A 17,781-nucleotide genomic window follows, 5' to 3' on the forward strand; every position below is an offset into this window, starting at 1 on the left:
GTATATAGATATATACTTAACTACATATTTAAATAGTTTTAAAGTAGTAAATAGAAGCAAGAGACGGATCACACAGCTTTCTTGATGATTTTTTATTCAAATCTATACAAAACCAATCTGAGATGAGAGTACAAACAGTTAAGCAAGACCATAGTCAAAAGTACTTACAGATTTTTTTAACTTTAAACATTCAAAAGGATTTCATTCAGGTTGTGAACCATGTCATTTTGAAATGTATAGTTTCACCCTTCTTCAGCATATAATAATAATTTAAGAAAACTGATTCCTTCAGCAAATCTTTTCCCTTTTTACCATAAATAAATTATAAACTATGACAGTTTCCCTTTGTCCCGAATGATCTTTAGTACCTGAATTCCCTGTTTGCACCGATCTAAGATTATCTTTAATATGGCTCTCTCTGCTGGTTGATAGGGTCCTATTTGGACCCAAGCTTATTCATTAAAATATTTAAGGACCCAACAGAAACAATCCTTTTTACAGAACAAATTCAAAAAACACAGTAAGATAAAATCATGACATCTGAGAGAAAAATCTCATCAAAGACACTGAAATGTTGAAGTTGCAGTGTGTAGAGCGGGTCACGACCCCGTTTCAGTGCTCAGTGGTAGTGTGTATATGTGTGTGTAGGAGGTGCTGTGTGTGGTTCCTGCCAGTGAAGTCCTGAGATGCTACAGAGCTGCACTTTGATATTTCCCTTTAAAAACATCCTGAATGAAAATATCATTTCAAAATAGCTAATTAAAATCAACACGTTTTCACAGAATTTGTACTGTACATAGCATAGGCAAAACTATTTCATCAATAGACAAATTTATTTGAAGCATAAAATCTACTCTGGAGCTTCAGAGATCTCGTATTCTGTGCCAAAGATCCTCAAGGGCGTTGATTTTGTTCTACATGCTCTGAATCAAGTTCTATTTAAAGCTACACCGCCTCCTGTTGCTGGTGTTTCTAGTGTTACTGGCCATGAGGACTAAACATTTGCTTCCCTATGTGAGCCTTGGCTTGTTCCCGTCTTCGTCTCCCTTTGGTACACTGGGTGTGTGTCTCTGTTCTTCCTTTATGCCCTCCTTCTACATTTTAATCCCAGCGTACAGCTCGTCTATCTGGGCTCTGAAGTATTGTCGCATTTCGTTCCTCTTGGCCTTCAGCGTTGGAGTGAGCAGGCCGTTCTCTATTGAGAACAGCTCGGTGTGGATGTAGATGGTCTTCACCTAAAAGGAAACACACATGTTAGCAGGATGATGATGTTTCACTTCCAGGGACACAGTTTGGATGAACACTACAGAGTCTAGATAGCTACTTAGTGGTGCACAGGGAAAGATGTTTCAAATCTTAGCTGAATTATGAGCCAGTGTTTTACCTGCTCAAAGGACTTGAGGCCTCCTTCCTTGCCCAGTCGCACCATGTCTTTGAAGATGGCTGCCTTGACTTCCTGAACAGACAATAAAAAGAGGTACCTCAGAATAATGAGACCAAAACAACCCATTAGTCGACTAATCAACTAAGAGGGTGCAGCTCTACTAGTTTTCACAGTTGGTGTTCAGGTGTAACAACTGTTTTGTATTGTGCTGGTAGCTGATAACTTATTGTGACAATAAATATACGAAGATCAGCCTCGCACCACTTTAAGTGAAACTTTAAGTTAACTTTTTACCCCTTTAAGTGTATTTATTTACCCGTAACACAAATACGTGAAATAGTCAGAAATACAGATATTTACCAGATCATCAATTCTATTATTTTTTTCAAATCTAAGTAACCCCTAGCAACTGATGAAGTACCTCTTGCTGTACATGTATCCCTGGTTGGGAATCACTGCTGTATGTGAAGAGAATGATTGGTTAACTTAATTAACAGGAAATGGATTCAAAGTGTGGGCCATCTGAATCCACAGTATACCGGGATCAAACTGTGTAAAGTATTACCGCTCTGCCACATAGTTCCTGGTAGCTGCCCTCCAGTCCCAGGGTCCTCTTGGTCCAGTTAGACAGGAAGTCGGGGTCAGGAACCACCACTGCTACCAGACATGCCTGGAGATAAACATAGTGCAAACGATTTACATACAGCAAATACAGCAATGGCAGTTTAACAGGGAGGAATACCACACACATCTGTGACACACACACACACACACAGTCAGAATGTCCTCCGCCTACCTGTAGACTGTCTCCGTGCACAAAGACCTGCGCCACTGCATCCCCCCTATTGTAGATGTTCTCTATCTTTTCAGGAGCGATGTACTCCCCCTGTGCCAATTTAAAGATGTGTTTCTTCCTGTCCACGATCTTCAGCGTGCCATTCTGTCAACCCACATGCACACAGGATGACATTTTTTATCAAATGTCCACGGGCCGTTAGAGATGCCATGAACTTGGGTTGAAATAAATATGTGTGATGCTGAGATGAACAAAATGAGGTTGATTTAAAAATAACAACATTACTTAACCTACAGAAAGCCATTTTCCAATGTCTCCTGTATGAAGCCATCCATCTGCATCGATGGCCTCTGCAGTCTTCTCGGGGTCCTTCAGGTAGCCCTGGAACACGTTGGGGCCCTTCACACACACCTAGAAACCAACGCACACATGTATGAGTGTCGTAAAAGACTGGGTTTCTTGTGAAGATGTCTGCTTGTCTTTGTGTTTCACCTCTCCCTCCCCGTTTACAGCCAGGTAGTTCATCTCGGGCACGTCCACCAGTTTAAGTGAGTTACAGGGCAGAGGAGCTCCGACGTGACCTGCACGCATGAGGTCAAGTTCAGAGTGATCGGTCAACTTTTTCTCTATAACTTAGGGAGTTGACCACTTTAACAGAGGAACTAAGTCGTTCTTGTTCATTACCTGCGTTCCACTCCCCGGGCATGGTCATGGTGCATCCAGCAGTGCACTCGGTTTGTCCATAACCTTCATAGAACTGAGACAGCGGAAAAAAACACAAACAAAAACATGATTATTATTATTATTATCATCATTATCATTACTGCTACAACAAATACAGGATTATGTAATGAATAACCTATTGGGAACAGAGAAGGAGCGTTGATGAGGATGTAGACTGCAGAATTACAGGACAGGGGATAGAAAGAGACAAGATAACATGTGAAACAATGATGTGTGTGTGTGTGTGTGTGTGTGTGTGTGTGTGTGTGTGTGTGTGTGTGTGTGTGTGTGTGTGTGTGTGTGTGTGTGTGTGTGTGTGTGTTACCTGACAGCCTACTGCAGCTCTGAGGAAGGTGAGCACAGTAGGAGAGATGGGAGCAGCTCCTGTCAGCATGAGCCGCACGCGACCTCCGAGGCTGGCCTGTAGAGGGCAGCACACTGCGTTAATACTTGACAGCTCTATCAGTCGCATCCACAACAAATTCATGTTAAAAAAAAATAAATCTGTCAACCAGATATTTTCAATCCTTAAATGCCTCTAAATGTTTATGGCCTTACTGCTTTTTGACCTGAAACTCTTTCAGCAAAGGCTGTCTGGGGCTGATAACAATGTTACAGCAGTAAAGGGGATTGTGCAATAACAAGTTACATCAGTGAATAAAAGCAAGATATACAAAATAAGTGAATCTGTCCAAATCAAAATGTAATCAGTATATAGACTGAACAGTTGAATTCACATTATTGCACATATAACTTGTTAAGTGACAGTCCCTAGAAATCGATCCCTTTTTACAATCGAGACATTTTACAGGTTGTGCGAAAACATTGAGTCAATCAAATGAATTCGACATATCAACCGGCCCTAGTGAAAAATACGTTTTCGGACATGTATCACCCAACAATGCAGTGACATGCTAGGAGTTTTTAAACTGTGCTGCTGGCTCTGCGTACCTGAACCTTCCGGAAGATGAGTCGATCCCAGATACTGTCTCTCCTCACGATGCCTTTCCTCATCTCTGCCTCCTTCCTCCTGCAGGCGAATCCCAGCAGCCAGCGCTTCAGGAAGCTGTCAGCCTGCCCAAAGATCTACAGACAGACATACAGACAGACACACACAACATAATTATTAGGAACAGCATCATCATCCTCCTGAATCTTGATGCTACATTCATGCAGAATAGAAGTACAGTGACACTTCCGTTTATAAGGCTGTCATCACGGTGCCCCACCTACCTTATCATACATTCTGTTTAGCAGTCGGGGAACCACAGGAAACACAGTGGGTTTCAGTGCATTCAGGTCATCTGACAGCAAGCGAATATCTCCCTGGAAAAAGCCAATCCTGGCTCCATGCACTATCATCACTCCCTGTCAGCAGTATCAGGAGGATACAGAGGGGAAGAAGTTAAGAGATCGCCAGAACTTACAGCCAGTACGTAATGAGAGAGAGGTTAACACACAAGGGTTTTGCATGATTATCAATCTGTCTTCAACAAAAAGGGGTGTCTATGGGAACTAAGGCGACATACAATACCTGGACTACTCTCTCAAACATATGAGCCAGGGGCAGGAAGGAAATATGGACATCACTGGGTAACAATGGACAGGAAACCTAAAACACGGCGTGTACACACACAGGAAGACAAACACAAACAAACACACACACACACACACATACAGGGACACACAGTGGTACAAACACACAGCGATGGACATGAGCCAGACACACAGACAGAAAGGGAAAACGGTCAGAGTTAACGTTTGTACCTCCACCACCCTCTCAAACATGTGGGCCAGAGGTAGAAAAGACATCATGACATCATCTGAGGTGGTCTTAGCGTACGACTGGAGAGAAGAGGGGAGAGTTGATCAAAGTCCCTCGCTCTTCACACAAATACTGATAATGCTGTATTGGTAGTTCCTCCTCTTAAAACACGGCGGCACATCTGGATCCTGACTGAGCAGATGGTTTTGGAGTGTTTTTAAGCAATAAAGCTAAATCACAGTCAGGCTGCACTAACCTCCCTCTTCCTTTTCTTACATTCCTTTCTATCCTGTGCTTTCACTGCATCACACTATATTCCTGGTGGCCCTGACATTGAACATCATTCAATAGAAACTGAATGTAATACTTAGTCCTTTTTTAAATACACGTTTTAATTTCTGGTTTCTCCTTTGCTTTGTTCCTCAGTAAATCTGGTTTTGGTACAGCAGTAAAAACTGTTTCGTCAGTTACAGTCATGTTATAATACGGCTGGATTAAAGACACTGAGTAACTATAAGATGTTTAATTAATTTATTTCTTCCTTCGTCTTCCACCTCCTGATCTATCGGCACAAGTGAGGGAGGAGGAGAAGCAGGTAGAGGAGGAAAGTAAGAGGTAGAGGACCAGTTGGAGAGGGTAAGGATGAGGTAGAGAAGGCAAGGAGGAGATAGAGAAGGAGAGATAGAGGTAGAGTATGAAGTAGGGGAGGAAAGGAGGAGGTAGAGAAGGCAAGGAGGAGATAGAAAAGGACGTAGGGGAGGAAAGGAGGAGGTAGAGGATGAGATGGAAAGGGAAGAAGGAGATAGAGAAGGAAGTAAGGGAGGAAAGGAGGAGGGAGAGGATGAGATGGGAAGGGAAAGGAGGAGATAGAGAAGGAATGATAGAGGTTTGGACGGAAGTAGGTGAGGAAAGGAAGAGGTAGAGGATGAGAAGATGAAGTGGGGTAGACATGGAGAGGGGGAAGTAGAGGGAGAAAGAACGAGGTAAAGAAGGAAAGGAGAAGGTACATATGGAGAGGGGGAGGAGGAAACCTACCTCCCCCTCTGATTTAAATCCTTTAGAAATTGTTCTAATAAAGAAGCTCTGACTGTTTCACTGTCATTTGAGCAGCTCAAGTATAACACTCACCTCTGTCATTTTGATGAAGGCTGAGCAGTTGGACACAACATTTCTATGTGTCAACATAGCTCCCTTTGGATTTCCTGAAAGCACACACACACACACACACACACACACACACACACACACACACACACACACACACACACACACACACACACACACACACACACACACACACACACACACACACACACACACACACTTCTTTAGAGTTTATGTAATGTATATTTCAGATACTAATGGAAATGATATTAGGTGACACTCGTGTGTGTGTGTGTGTGTGTGTGTGTGTGTGTGTGTGTGTGTGTGTGTGTGTGTGTGTGTGTGTGTGTGTGTGTTACCTGTTGTTCCACTGGTGAAGCAGATGAGAGCCATGTCCTCAGGTCGCGGAGGCTGCAGTGATAGGAGAGTTGGCAGTCAAACAGTGACACATAAAACACATTGTCATGGACTTAAGTTTTAATTGGTAATAGCTCATTCACAGGAAACTGTTTACTTACCACTGGTTGTTGATGGTTGGCCTTCCCGATAGCCTACCCCACAAAAAAAGCACATTAATTGAGCCGAATATGGATGGAATCAAGTGACAGAGAAAATGACAAGAACACAGTAAGAAAGATAAAATCTAAATAAAAAAAACAGGAAAACTGGAATGAAGGCACCACAACAAGAAAAAAAGAAAAAATTAAGAAGACCTTAAAGCAGCAAAACAAAAAGGAAGTAAACACAAAACAAGATGGCAAAGGATGAAAGGAAAAAACAATGCAGACACAGAAAATAAATACCAAATCAAGAAGAAACAAACCCAACAAGAAAGAAAGTTTAATACGAAAAAAAAAACTATGTGAAAATAAAAATGAAAATAAAAATGAATAAATAAACATTCCAAAAAGGCCAAGGAATGAAGAAATAAAAGAAAGACAGAGGCGGTGACAGCCTCTCCCTGCTGACCTCCATCTCCTGCAGGCTGAGGATGTGGATTCCAGCCTGCTGGCCCCTGTTGACCAGGTCGGCTCCGGGGTTCTCCATCAGAACGATGGTTTTCACAGAGTGCTCCTTGTCCCTGACACAGTCCAGGACCAGGTTGGCTTTATCTACCACGTCGCACATGATGGTCGAGATGGAAGCTGCAGGAAAACAATGTGAATACACACGCCGACAGAATAGGTCACATGCAGTTCTTCACCAACAACATCACTGTGACATATAAGGGCAATGAGGAGTATGTCATGATGAGGTCTCTGCTGTGGTTTACCTTTGTCTATGATGTAGCCGATGGCTTCTGTTCCCAGTGTGTCGTAGAGAGGGACTGACACCAGAGAATAGGTGTAGCATGCCAGCTCACTGATGGTCCACACACACACACACACACACACACACACACACACACACACACACACACACACACACACACACACATAGACAAGCATTATAAGATGATAAATAGACTGAACATGTAGTTATCACCAGGTTAATGTCTGTACTGACGTCAGAGTTTATAGATGTTTTACCACTTGTTTGACTAAAGGTTACATTTAGCCTCTAGACCTACTTTCTGCACCTACATGTATTAGCCAGACATGGCATACAGAGATGTTATTTTAAAAATAAAACAAGTTACCCAGAAAGGCCACAATTTGCTTATTATTAATGGATTCTGTCCTTCCTGTTCAGGCCTTTACACACATGGGCGTTTTTTCGTGCGATTAATTTGCAATTCAGTGTTTCTTTGGAGCTGTTGTTTTTGTCATAAAAACCTTCAAACAGAATGCAAATACATTGTGCGGCGGAAAAGCGGCATCATTTTTCTTACAGGAGCAGTCGGTTGGCACAAACCAATCAAGTTGTGCGTTGCCCTTATAGTACATCAACAACGAGGCAAACTGTATTACTCCATTAAACCTTGACAAAGGCAGCCAAGGCCAGTTCCACTCCTTCCATTCTTATCTTTCACAATAAAAGCCCTAGAGATATACACTGAGTAACTGTTCACCAGAGGGAACTCAAATTCACTCAGAGCGTCAATAGCTTACAGTAGCTTTAGGCCAGACAACAATTTACCTTAGAAAGCCTGCCAGACGCTGCTCTGGTTAAATAAGATCCTGGTTGGTCCTATGCCTTCATGAAACTATTCAAACATTGTATTGAAAAAGTCTAACAACTGTCACAAAATCACATCGCTTCCAGTTTGAATATTTTGGAAGAACATATTTGCAGCCGAGAATCTAGCATTTTCCTGTTGTTTATTCGTCACGTCCTCGTGTGTAAAGGTCTTTAATATTTTTCTTTCTTCTGTTTGGAGGATAATCATGCCTTGAGTTGTGGGACTAGAGTTCCCATAATGCTATGAAGGATATACACAGGAAGTATATTGATACCATGGTTTAGTGATTTGCACTGTGGCCTACAACTTGAGACCCTTTTTTAGCCTTTATTTTATATTTTGACAAATTGGCACCCATTAAAAGTGCGTTGAATTCGCTACTAATAATTCCTGTTTACAATGTACCCGTGAATGTACAGACAACTATAACTGGATTACTTTAATCCTGAAGAAACTTAAAAATGTAATGCTGTGGAGATTTCTAAGCAGAGTCTTCTATGTTTATTCACAATGGACATCAGACATAATGATATCCCTGTAAATTGTAAGTCACACTGAATTTAAAAATATGCACCTGTTTCTATGTGTTCAGATTTGCCTGAGGTATGGGTCAGTTAAGCAGTGTGATTTTAAAGCCATGCAATAGGTCAAGGGTGTCTGTACCTCAGGTCTGTTCTGAGAGAAGATGCCAACGTGGGGGTCTGTGGTCTTGGAGTGTCCTTTGTGAAGAAATGCTGAACCCAGATTCTCTGTTCGCTCCATTACCTAAAACACACCAAAGCGCACACGCACACACACACACACACACACACACACACACACACACACACACACACACACACACACACACACACACACACACACACACACACACACACACACACCTGTAAATGCTGCACCAACAAACCGCTATCTTGAATTCATGCTCACTCAAGGTCAAGCACCAGCAAAACAGTGTTTCTCCAGCCTGCTCTCAAGCACAGGCACTTTGTTCTGCTGCTACTACTGTAGAATAATAACAGCAGCTCACATTACAGTATAATTAGATCATATAGCATATGTTTAAGAGATTCTCTGAGGACAAGTTCAGCGAGTGTCCCGTTCCCATGATGTATGTTTGTGTTTAACAGGTGGGTCATAAGGTTCTCAGTGTTGTAACAATACATTAGAAGTCTGGCTATTTCTACAAACTGTAGTTATTCTTAATGCCTGTCACTGGGTCAGATTCTCTGCAAAATCAGCTAAACTATTTATGTCTCACAGACCGTAAGAGCCCCTGTTTATATTTCCACAGGCACTGGGTGGTATGTTAGCCAGTTAAAGGAAAGCAGGAAGAGCTTTTCCTTAGAGAATTTTATCTTTCACGTTATATTTAATTCCTGGAAAACAGTACCGCTTTTGTCCACAGAGGGGACAGAAATGACATAAAGTATAAGTTCCTTGTAGCTGCTTTAACTGGACTTTATGTGTAAAACTGGTGAAATGACCTGTTATCATTTCCAGAGCCAGAGGAAATACAATTCATTCAACAAGCTATATTAGACACGTAATTCAAACATGAATACACGCAGGTCATATTTGCCTTCACTAACACCCCCACTGTGTTGCCTGCAATCTTTAGCTCTACGGCTGTCGACCCGGAGGCTAGAATGTTTTATAAGGTGAGCTGCTCACGGTGACCCTCACCTCTCTGTAGGACAGCCATTCATACGGCTGTTTGGGTTTCCTGGATCCCAGACAGGGACCGTTATCTTGGGGATGAAAGGAGAGTGACAAAGGGGGAGAGAGAGAATTAGAGAAAAAAGGAGAGAAATTGAAAAACTGTGACACTTTTATGTATATTAATACACCTTCTTATCACACATAAATACTGTACCTTCCTAGCCTGTATACTGTATATTCTGCTGCTGACATATAAGGCTCATGTTTTTGGAAAAACATACGGTTCTGGGCAGCTGTAAAACTACATTGTTTATAGTGGTGGCAAAATATTGTGACCTAACCAGTAAAACCTGCTGACTCGAAACTTTGTGGCTGATAGTGTTCAGTAAAGTGCAGGGTGAAAGAATATGGCTCAGTCATTTAAAGTGATCTACATTAATTAAAATGAATCCACTTAAGTTAAGCTAAAAATAAAGTATATGTAAAATTAATTCAACAATTAACAAACTATAACATGCTCTTGTTTACTGTAGTGGCAGGATATAAAGCACATATAGTTTAAAACACGTATACAAGGAAAGGCTTTTTTATACATAACACATGGATGCATTTGTGACCTACTGGAGACTCGGACCCCTCTGAGGAAGAACTCATACAACGTTCTGGCATCTTCGTAAATATGTGTCATCTGAGCGACTCCGTTCAACAGAACTGATCGACGTGCCAACTCTCCACCCTGATAAAATATTAAAACAGTGGGTTATGAAACTTAAGATTGATCCGACAGTAATTCCAACATCAGTTTCAGTCTCTTGCTCGGATATTTAATTCACATACAGCTACAGTTTGGCTACCTGAGAAATAGCTCTAAACTGAAAACCTTTCATTGTGCATGCGCTATTCCAAGTTTAGGGGGCTACAATGATTGACAAATCATATATCATGCAGTGTTGTCTTGATGGCTGAGAGGACTATTCTTTTGCTTCATGTGCCATTGAGCAACTTTTATAGGAATGAAAGGGGCTCCGCCTCCAGCCCTGTATCCAAAGCTGTGTTCCAAATCCCAAACTTTATTTTCTTCACTTTTAGTACATACTGCAGTTGCCCTTACAGAGTACATACTGTTGCATGCAGCATGCATTCAATTGGGATACACTTCTTACTCTTAACATGGCAAATTGAACTTTGACCCTCTGGCTAATACATCTGCTACGCAAAGGATTGTGGGTCAGAATAGCCAGAAAAGCATGCTGGCTTGCATATTGCAAAATGCGACTGGATGTATGATGTTATGCATCCATGCATTAAACTCACCGGAACCTCAACTGACTGCATACAGAGGTCGCAGACTGGTGGGAGGGCCTTGGGACGGGTAGCCAGGTAGTAGGTTGTGGCAGCAGCCACTGCCCCCATGCTGACCAACATCGGGGTGGGCACATTCCTGATGTAATGCCTGACATCATCCAGATCTGGCAACTTCAGCTTCCGCAGGAAGTCCTGGCTCAGCATGACGCTGCTGAAGTGAAACCAGGTGAGTGTGTGTTTGTGGAAAGGGTTCCCGTCTGTGAATGTGGCTGGAGTGGAGAACTTGTGCGTGTGTGAGATGAATGGCGGGCTGGGTGTGTTCGATGGCACTGAGAGCTCTCTGCTGGCCCTGAGGTGAGGTTACGAGTGTGTGTTGTAGGACGGAGTGTGTGTCGGGGGAGGCTGGCCAGGAGGGGACCTACAGAGAGGAAAAGAAGACTGGTGATTCATTTGTTCACATTCAAGAAATCATCAATTCAAGTAATTGTGATGCATATTTTTTGAGGTTTGTTACTGTACACCTTTGCTTAGTTAAATCTTAACATAATTCTAACCTCTAGCAGTAAATCATACATACAGCCATGTCTTCAGTATTCAGAAAAATATATGCTAAAACACCTTTGTTAATAGTATTCACAAATGATTTCTTTTTACATTTTTACACGTTGATGTTTATCAGGTAACATTCACCAGGTTTACCAGCTTAGTTAGCCTTTTCCTAGCTTCATGCTCAAATTAGATGAATGGTGTTGGACACAGACAGCTGAGGCTAAAGGGAAGGTCATTCATGTTGCAGCTATTTGGTCATAAACTAAATAATTGATATACTTGTGGTGTGAGATGAATAGTTATTAGAAGTAACTCTCTAGGGTATTGTTTGTTGCACATTTCGAAGCAAACCATCCTCATAAAAAAAATAGTCAAGATATTCCATCCTTAACCACTAATGGTGGCACTCCATCCAATGGTTGTTGAGTTATAAGATAAGATAAGATAAGATAAGATAATCCTTTATTAGTCCCGCAGCGGGGAAATTTGCAGACTTACAACAGCGTAGCGTAAAGTGCACACAAGAGACATAGTAGAAGAAGACAAGATAAAAATAAAAAATAAAAAATAAAAATAAAATAAAACAAGTATTATAAATAAGCAATAAAAAAAACAGTAGAAAAAACAACAGTAACTGAAATATTATATTTACAGACAGAGAAAAAAACAACAACTATTTTAACTATTTTTAACTTTTTTAACTATTATTAAAGCCAGTCTGAACTTCAGAGTTCCCAGTCGGAAATTTAAACTAGAACGACTCTTGAAGAAGGATAACCAAACTGTTCCAACTTTGGCGAAACATTCTGTGTTCATGTAGGACACCATCTCTCATTTTAAGAAGCTGAATTATAAAATAGGTTCTGAGTTAAACATTGAGAGTCCAGACCATCTGAATCTGTGGTTTGACATGAAACACTAGACATGTTTATGGCAGGTGCAGGGAGCAATGACATGCCTGTTCTTCATGTGTGCTGTGCAACAGTCACCCAGGGTGACACAGTATGTTAGTTTATGTTTAACTGGTAGATTTTTGTTTTGGAGTTCACATTGTGAACACACTTAAATCAGTCCGACAAAACTCTTTGTGTACCAATGCACCGAAGCGTTACAGATGTTTCTAAACTCTTGAATTCATGCTCACTCAAGGTCAAGCACCAGCAAAACAGTGTTTCTCCAGCCTGCTCTCAAGCACAGGCACTTTGTTCTGCTGCTACTACTGTAGAATAATAACAGCAGCTCACATTACAGTATAATTAGATCATATAGCATATGTTTAAGAGAAGACAAGTTCAGAGTGTCCCGTTCCCATGGTGTTTGTGTTTAACAGGTGGGTAATAAGGTTCTCAGTGTTGTAACACGCACGCACGCACGTGAGGAAGCACACCAGAAGAGCTGTTTAAGAATAAACGGCTTAGAAACAGAGTTGGAGGTCTTAAGGTGAGACAGGGACAGGTCCACCTCCATGTGAACCTTGGGGAACAACACTGATCACATCAAGACCAAGTTTTACTGACCGCCTTGATTTGACACCACAACTCTAATCAGTCATCCATTAGCAAACAGATCAGACACAAGTGAGCACCAGTCTCTTACTGTCATTCCTCTCTTTGTTGGAATGAATATTCACCGATGATGATGAAAGCATGTGAAAAGCAAGGAGCGACCACTTAGATTCTCAGTTTACATTTAAAAATGTTGGCAGTGATATAACTTCATAAAGAGAGGATTTTGGTCTGTATTATTTGTCTCATGGTTACACAATAACCTAATATAACATCTGCAAAGTGTTTTATTTTTGCATTTTTAAAGTAATCTTATCTTCTCATTTATTAACTATTACCATTTAAATGACACTATGTCAACAGCCCCCATTGACAGAAGTGGCATTGGGATAATGTTATGCTAAAATGTACCGTAGCAAAAGTAGGGAGTCATTTTGCTAGTTAACCGACTTAGTTTCCATAATGCTTGCTGACATCACCAAACGCTTGCCACCACGAGTTACTGGTGATACTGGACCAGGTAAGGCTGGAGCAGCAAAACCCATTGGGCAAAGGTTATGAATTAAACTTTACCCTAGCAATGGGAAGATTTAGTTATTTCTTTGGTTCTACTTCAAGTTTGTCCTTTTTTTCCTATTGCTCTTTTTGTGATCATAATATAGCTAGACTCATAAATTCTTCTTTCAAGTTCATAATCCCACAAGTGTGGGGAAAACTTCCAATTAATTTCAGTTACAAGTTAAAAAGACCAACATACCTTACGTAAAGCAGATAAAAATACAACTCATAGCTGCTGTATTTCGCGGCACGGAACTGAAGATATTCCAGACATTTTATCAGTGGTTTGTAATTTCCACAAATCAACTCTTCCACAGCCACTGAGATACCTCAAAGGAGAACTGCAAGTTAAATGCTTCAAAGGTTACTGTGCCACCTTCTGAGCTGGAAAAACCTACGCCAGGTTTCTATAGGTTTTAATAACTGCACGCAGACACATGACAAGAAGATCCTGTTGTTTCTATAACAACAAAAAACAGAGCTATTTCTGTATGTCAGTGCACCGTTCTGTTCCTTTTAAATCCCCCCCCCTCACCTGTAACTGAAAGCAGCCACACGAGACAGTGGCCTTTCTGTTTTCCCTTCAGCCACTGACAGTGAGCCTGGGAACGCTGTTGCTGCTGTTGCTGTTGTTGCTGCTGCTGCTGCTGCTGTTACGGCAACAGGCCCACAAGCGCTCTGCTCTCACACGGAGGATGCACATAAATACCACTGGGACAAAACCACGCCGGCACAGATTCTGTTACAAGGCTATGTGCAAATTCAGCTAATCTTCCAATCAAAGGTCAGACTTGCTCCACGGAGGTCTCTGATTGGCTGGTCGCGGCAAAACGTTCGGCCTGATTGACTCAGTGGCTTGGTGTAAACAATCAAAGAACATAGTTATCCACAGATAAGATCAGTGAGATAAAAGCTGAAGGACCCAACCATTGTGAGTTTGGGATTGTTGTAATTGCTGTTACCAACAAAATAAAATATATAGCATATTTTATAGCACATTACTATATTGTGCATGAACACAGCCCAGTTCATCTGTAGATTATATTAGACATAAATAGAAATAGGACTTCCCTAACGAAGTGCCTTGTAAAAGCCAGCAGGTTAAGGCAATTGCTTGGTCGCTTCACCTTTCCCCCAGTGACCTACGACCCAGCTGTGGGCTGCTGAGATGATTAGGGCGAGAGTGAGATAAAAGCTGATCAAAGGAAAAACTGCAGAGGAAGCTGTCCTGTCCACTCAAGGAGTTGTGGCGTACTGTTGTTTCTTTCATATCGGGTCTGTTTTTACAGTCAATTTTGGAAATTAATGTCCCAAAAGACTGAAAAATTTAGATTTACAATTTCTTAAGTCCTAAGGTTGCTTCTTTAAATTGCTACAGTTAATTGTCACATAAGTAAAAGAAAACAACTAATCCAATGGTGTGCATGGTTACAATTCAATGAAATGGGAACACCTTAAACCAAAAGAAGCAAAGCACCAGCGTTTACAGATAAAGGCTCTTCTTGTTTGTTGCGGGAAAAAACGGAATGGCAATTTATATACACAGGTATGGTTCAAACAAGAACGGTTTTGGTTTTGGTTAGGAGAATTTTATACTGAATCCAAGCATAACTTCTTTAAGACTATGGTGTCACATCAGTCGGTGAAAGCATACCTTAACTGGAGTGAGTGAGTGAGTGAGTGAGTGAGTGAGTGAGTGAGTGAGTGAGTGAGTGAGTGAGTGAGTGAGTGAGTGAGTGAGTGATAAAGGAAAAAACTAAATACTTGATCTGTATAAATCAATTGAAATACAGCACACCTAAGGCAGGGTAGGAATTCAAAATACTGGTTGGTTTCTGGGCTCATGGTTGTGTTATCTTACATTAATGACTTTACTTTTTATTTGGAATCTTGATTGTAGAATCATTTTATATTTGTATGTATAGTTACGTCACTGTATATTAATATGGGAATGCCAATTAAGAACTTTGAACTTTGAAACATCAAAAGAGAGTTCAAGTTCTTTGAGGAGAGAGAGACATCAGTATTCCCATTTAAGAGCTTCTTTAGAGAGAGAGACAGAGAGAGAGAGACATCTACTCCATTAACATTAATCTACTCCATTAAGTGTTTTAGAGTTGAGAACGTAAATACACATTCATATGTGTGTTTCAGAGAGAGAGGCATAGACAGAGAGGGAGAGAGAGAGAGAGAGAGAGAGAGACAGAGAGAGAGAGAGAGAGAGGGAGAGACAGAGAGACAGAGAGGAGAGAGAGAGAGAGAGAGAGAGAGAGAGAGAGAGAGAGAGACAGAGAGAGAGAGAGAGACAGAGAGAGGGAGAGAGAGAGAGAGAGAGAGAGAGAGAGAGAGAGAGAGAGAGACAGAGAGAGAGAGAGAGAGAGAGAGAGAGAGAGAGAGAGAGAGAGAGAGAGAGAGAGAGAGAGAGAGAGAGAGAGAGAGAGAGAGAGAGAGAGAGAGAGAGAGACAGAGAGAGAGAGAGAGAGAGAGAGAGACAGAGAGAGAGAGAGAGAGAGAGAGAGAGAGAGAGAGAGAGAGAGAGAGAGAGAGACAGAGAGAGAGAGAGACAGAGAGAGAGAGAGAGAGAGAGAGAGAGAGAGAGAGAGAGAGAGACAGAGAGAGGAGAGAGAGAGAGAGAGAGAGAGAGAGAGAGAGAGACAGAGAGAGAGAGAGAGAGAGAGAGAGAGAGAGAGAGAGAGACAGAGAGAGAGAGAGAGAGACAGAGAGAGAGAGAGAGAGAGAGAGAGAGAGAGAGACAGAGAGAGAGAGAGAGAGAGAGAGAGAGAGACAGAGAGACAGAGAGGGAGAGAGAGAGAGAGAGAGAGAGAGAGAGAGAGAGAGAGAGAGAGAGAGAGAGAGAGACAGAGAGAGAGACAGAGAGAGAGAGAGAGAGAGAGAGAGAGAGAGAGAGAGGGAGAGAGAGAGAGACAGAGAGAGAGAGAGAGAGAGAGAGAGAGACAGAGACAGAGAGAGAGAGAGACAGAGAGAGAGACAGAGAGAGAGAGAGAGAGAGAGAGAGAGAGAGACAGAGAGAGACAGAGAGAGAGAGAGAGAGAGACAGAGAGAGAGAGAGAGAGAGACAGAGAGAGAGAGAGAGAGAGAGGGGGAGACAGAGAGAGAGAGAGAGAGAGAGAGAGACAGACAGAGGAGAGAGAGAGAGAGAGAGAGAGAGAGAGAGAGAGAGAGAGACAGAGAGAGAGAGAGAGAGAGAGAGAGGAGGGGGGTGCGTATCTATGAACCAATCAGAGGAGGGTGGGTTCATGGATGTCAGCCAATCAGAGACGAGTCACCTTTCACCTCAAACCCTGCAGCGTTGTTGTCATGGAGACCGTGTGGTCTCACTGTACAGCACGTACCACCTGTACAACGTTTATATGCTAATAAAACATGCTTATTATTATTATTATTATTATTATGTCACTACAGTAAGGCCACAACTACCTGATACAAGTCATCACGTTTAAGACAGTTAAAGACACAACGCTAACACTGAGTCTGTGTAGACCAGACCTGACCTCTGACCTGTCCATGTGTACACCACGTGGTATGACAGACAGGTGAACCACGTCTGTTCAGTGTTAACAACAATAGTAGCAGTGTCTCTGTGTGTGTGAGTCGTGCCCACCTGTTCGCCGGCTTCTCGTCCTGACCACGCTGTAAGAAGAATAATACAACTTCCGGACAAACGTTTCAAATTAAAACCCGTTCTCTTTACACAACTCTTAAACGGGTGATTAGAGTGTCCACACAGCAGTAGAGTGTGAGAGGGATCCTGAGCTACACACACACGTGTAGTGTTCCAGACTGTCCCTCGTTGGCCTAACGATTGTAGAATATTTATTATTACACTTGATTTTGAAGGCGAAACAGCCGGATTCTGTTCATTATTCATCCACCAATGAGGCGTTACTACACTGTTGTTAAAGGCACAGCTGACCCTGACCCTTCACTGTGGTCTCACTATCATTAACATTATAGATCTCTTCATAGCAACATACTGTATGACTGCATGGCATGATGCAACTTCTGCTCTACAAACAGCATGTTAGGGACACACCTGGCACCTGTCTGCAGTCTGCAAGCCATGACAGCTCATGAGACAGTGTGGTTAGTACCTGGACACAGTGCAGTGTATGAGGGTTGGCCTCTGAGACAGAGAGTCTGTCTCTGATCTGAAGCTGCTGAGGAGCAAACAGTGATATCTAACCTGCAGTGACCTGAGCTGTGCACAGTCCTTTGTCCTATGAAAAGGTACATGCATCACTTGTGGCACCTCTTCTTCAGTGTGAAGCTTTATACCTACATCTGCTG

At 42.0% G+C, this 17,781-nt stretch overlaps 1 protein-coding gene across 1 annotated transcript; it reads right to left on the reverse strand.

Annotated features, from left to right (window-relative positions):
• Nucleotides 1-116: 116 nt before the first annotated feature.
• Nucleotides 117-17,170, reverse strand: LOC129090464 (long-chain-fatty-acid--CoA ligase 1-like). The gene is made up of 21 exons (XM_054598117.1): nt 17,096-17,170; nt 10,871-11,279; nt 10,178-10,292; nt 9,581-9,645; nt 8,558-8,659; nt 7,046-7,145; nt 6,742-6,917; nt 6,291-6,323; nt 6,132-6,183; nt 5,797-5,870; nt 4,438-4,515; nt 4,137-4,271; nt 3,855-3,989; nt 3,229-3,324; nt 2,865-2,937; nt 2,673-2,761; nt 2,475-2,591; nt 2,181-2,324; nt 1,950-2,054; nt 1,385-1,456; nt 117-1,235 (listed from the first exon to the last, which is right to left on the reverse strand). The coding sequence occupies exons 2-21, from the start codon at nt 11,063-11,065 to the stop codon at nt 1,095-1,097; spliced, it is 2,097 nt and encodes a 698-aa protein (XP_054454092.1). The 5' UTR covers nt 11,066-11,279; nt 17,096-17,170; the 3' UTR covers nt 117-1,094.
• Nucleotides 17,171-17,781: the final 611 nt, after the last annotated feature.

The sequence above is a fragment of the Anoplopoma fimbria genome, chromosome 4, assembly GCF_027596085.1.
Source record: "Anoplopoma fimbria isolate UVic2021 breed Golden Eagle Sablefish chromosome 4, Afim_UVic_2022, whole genome shotgun sequence".
Lineage (NCBI taxonomy): Eukaryota > Metazoa > Chordata > Actinopteri > Perciformes > Anoplopomatidae > Anoplopoma > Anoplopoma fimbria.

What these genes read in the sequence shown, in the direction of transcription:
- LOC129090464 (XM_054598117.1), bottom strand. Translation starts at nt 11,065, where the DNA reads ATGCTGAGCCAGGACTTCCTGCGGAAGCTGAAGTTGCCAGATCTGGAT. An exon ending in GCCCGGGGAGTGGAACGCAG is followed by an intron (nt 2,762 to 2,864) that starts GTAATGAACAAG and finishes TCATGCGTGCAG; the next exon opens with GTCACGTCGGAGCTCCTCTG. An exon ending in CTGTAAACGGGGAGGGAGAG is followed by an intron (nt 2,592 to 2,672) that starts GTGAAACACAAA and finishes GTTGGTTTCTAG; the next exon opens with GTGTGTGTGAAGGGCCCCAA.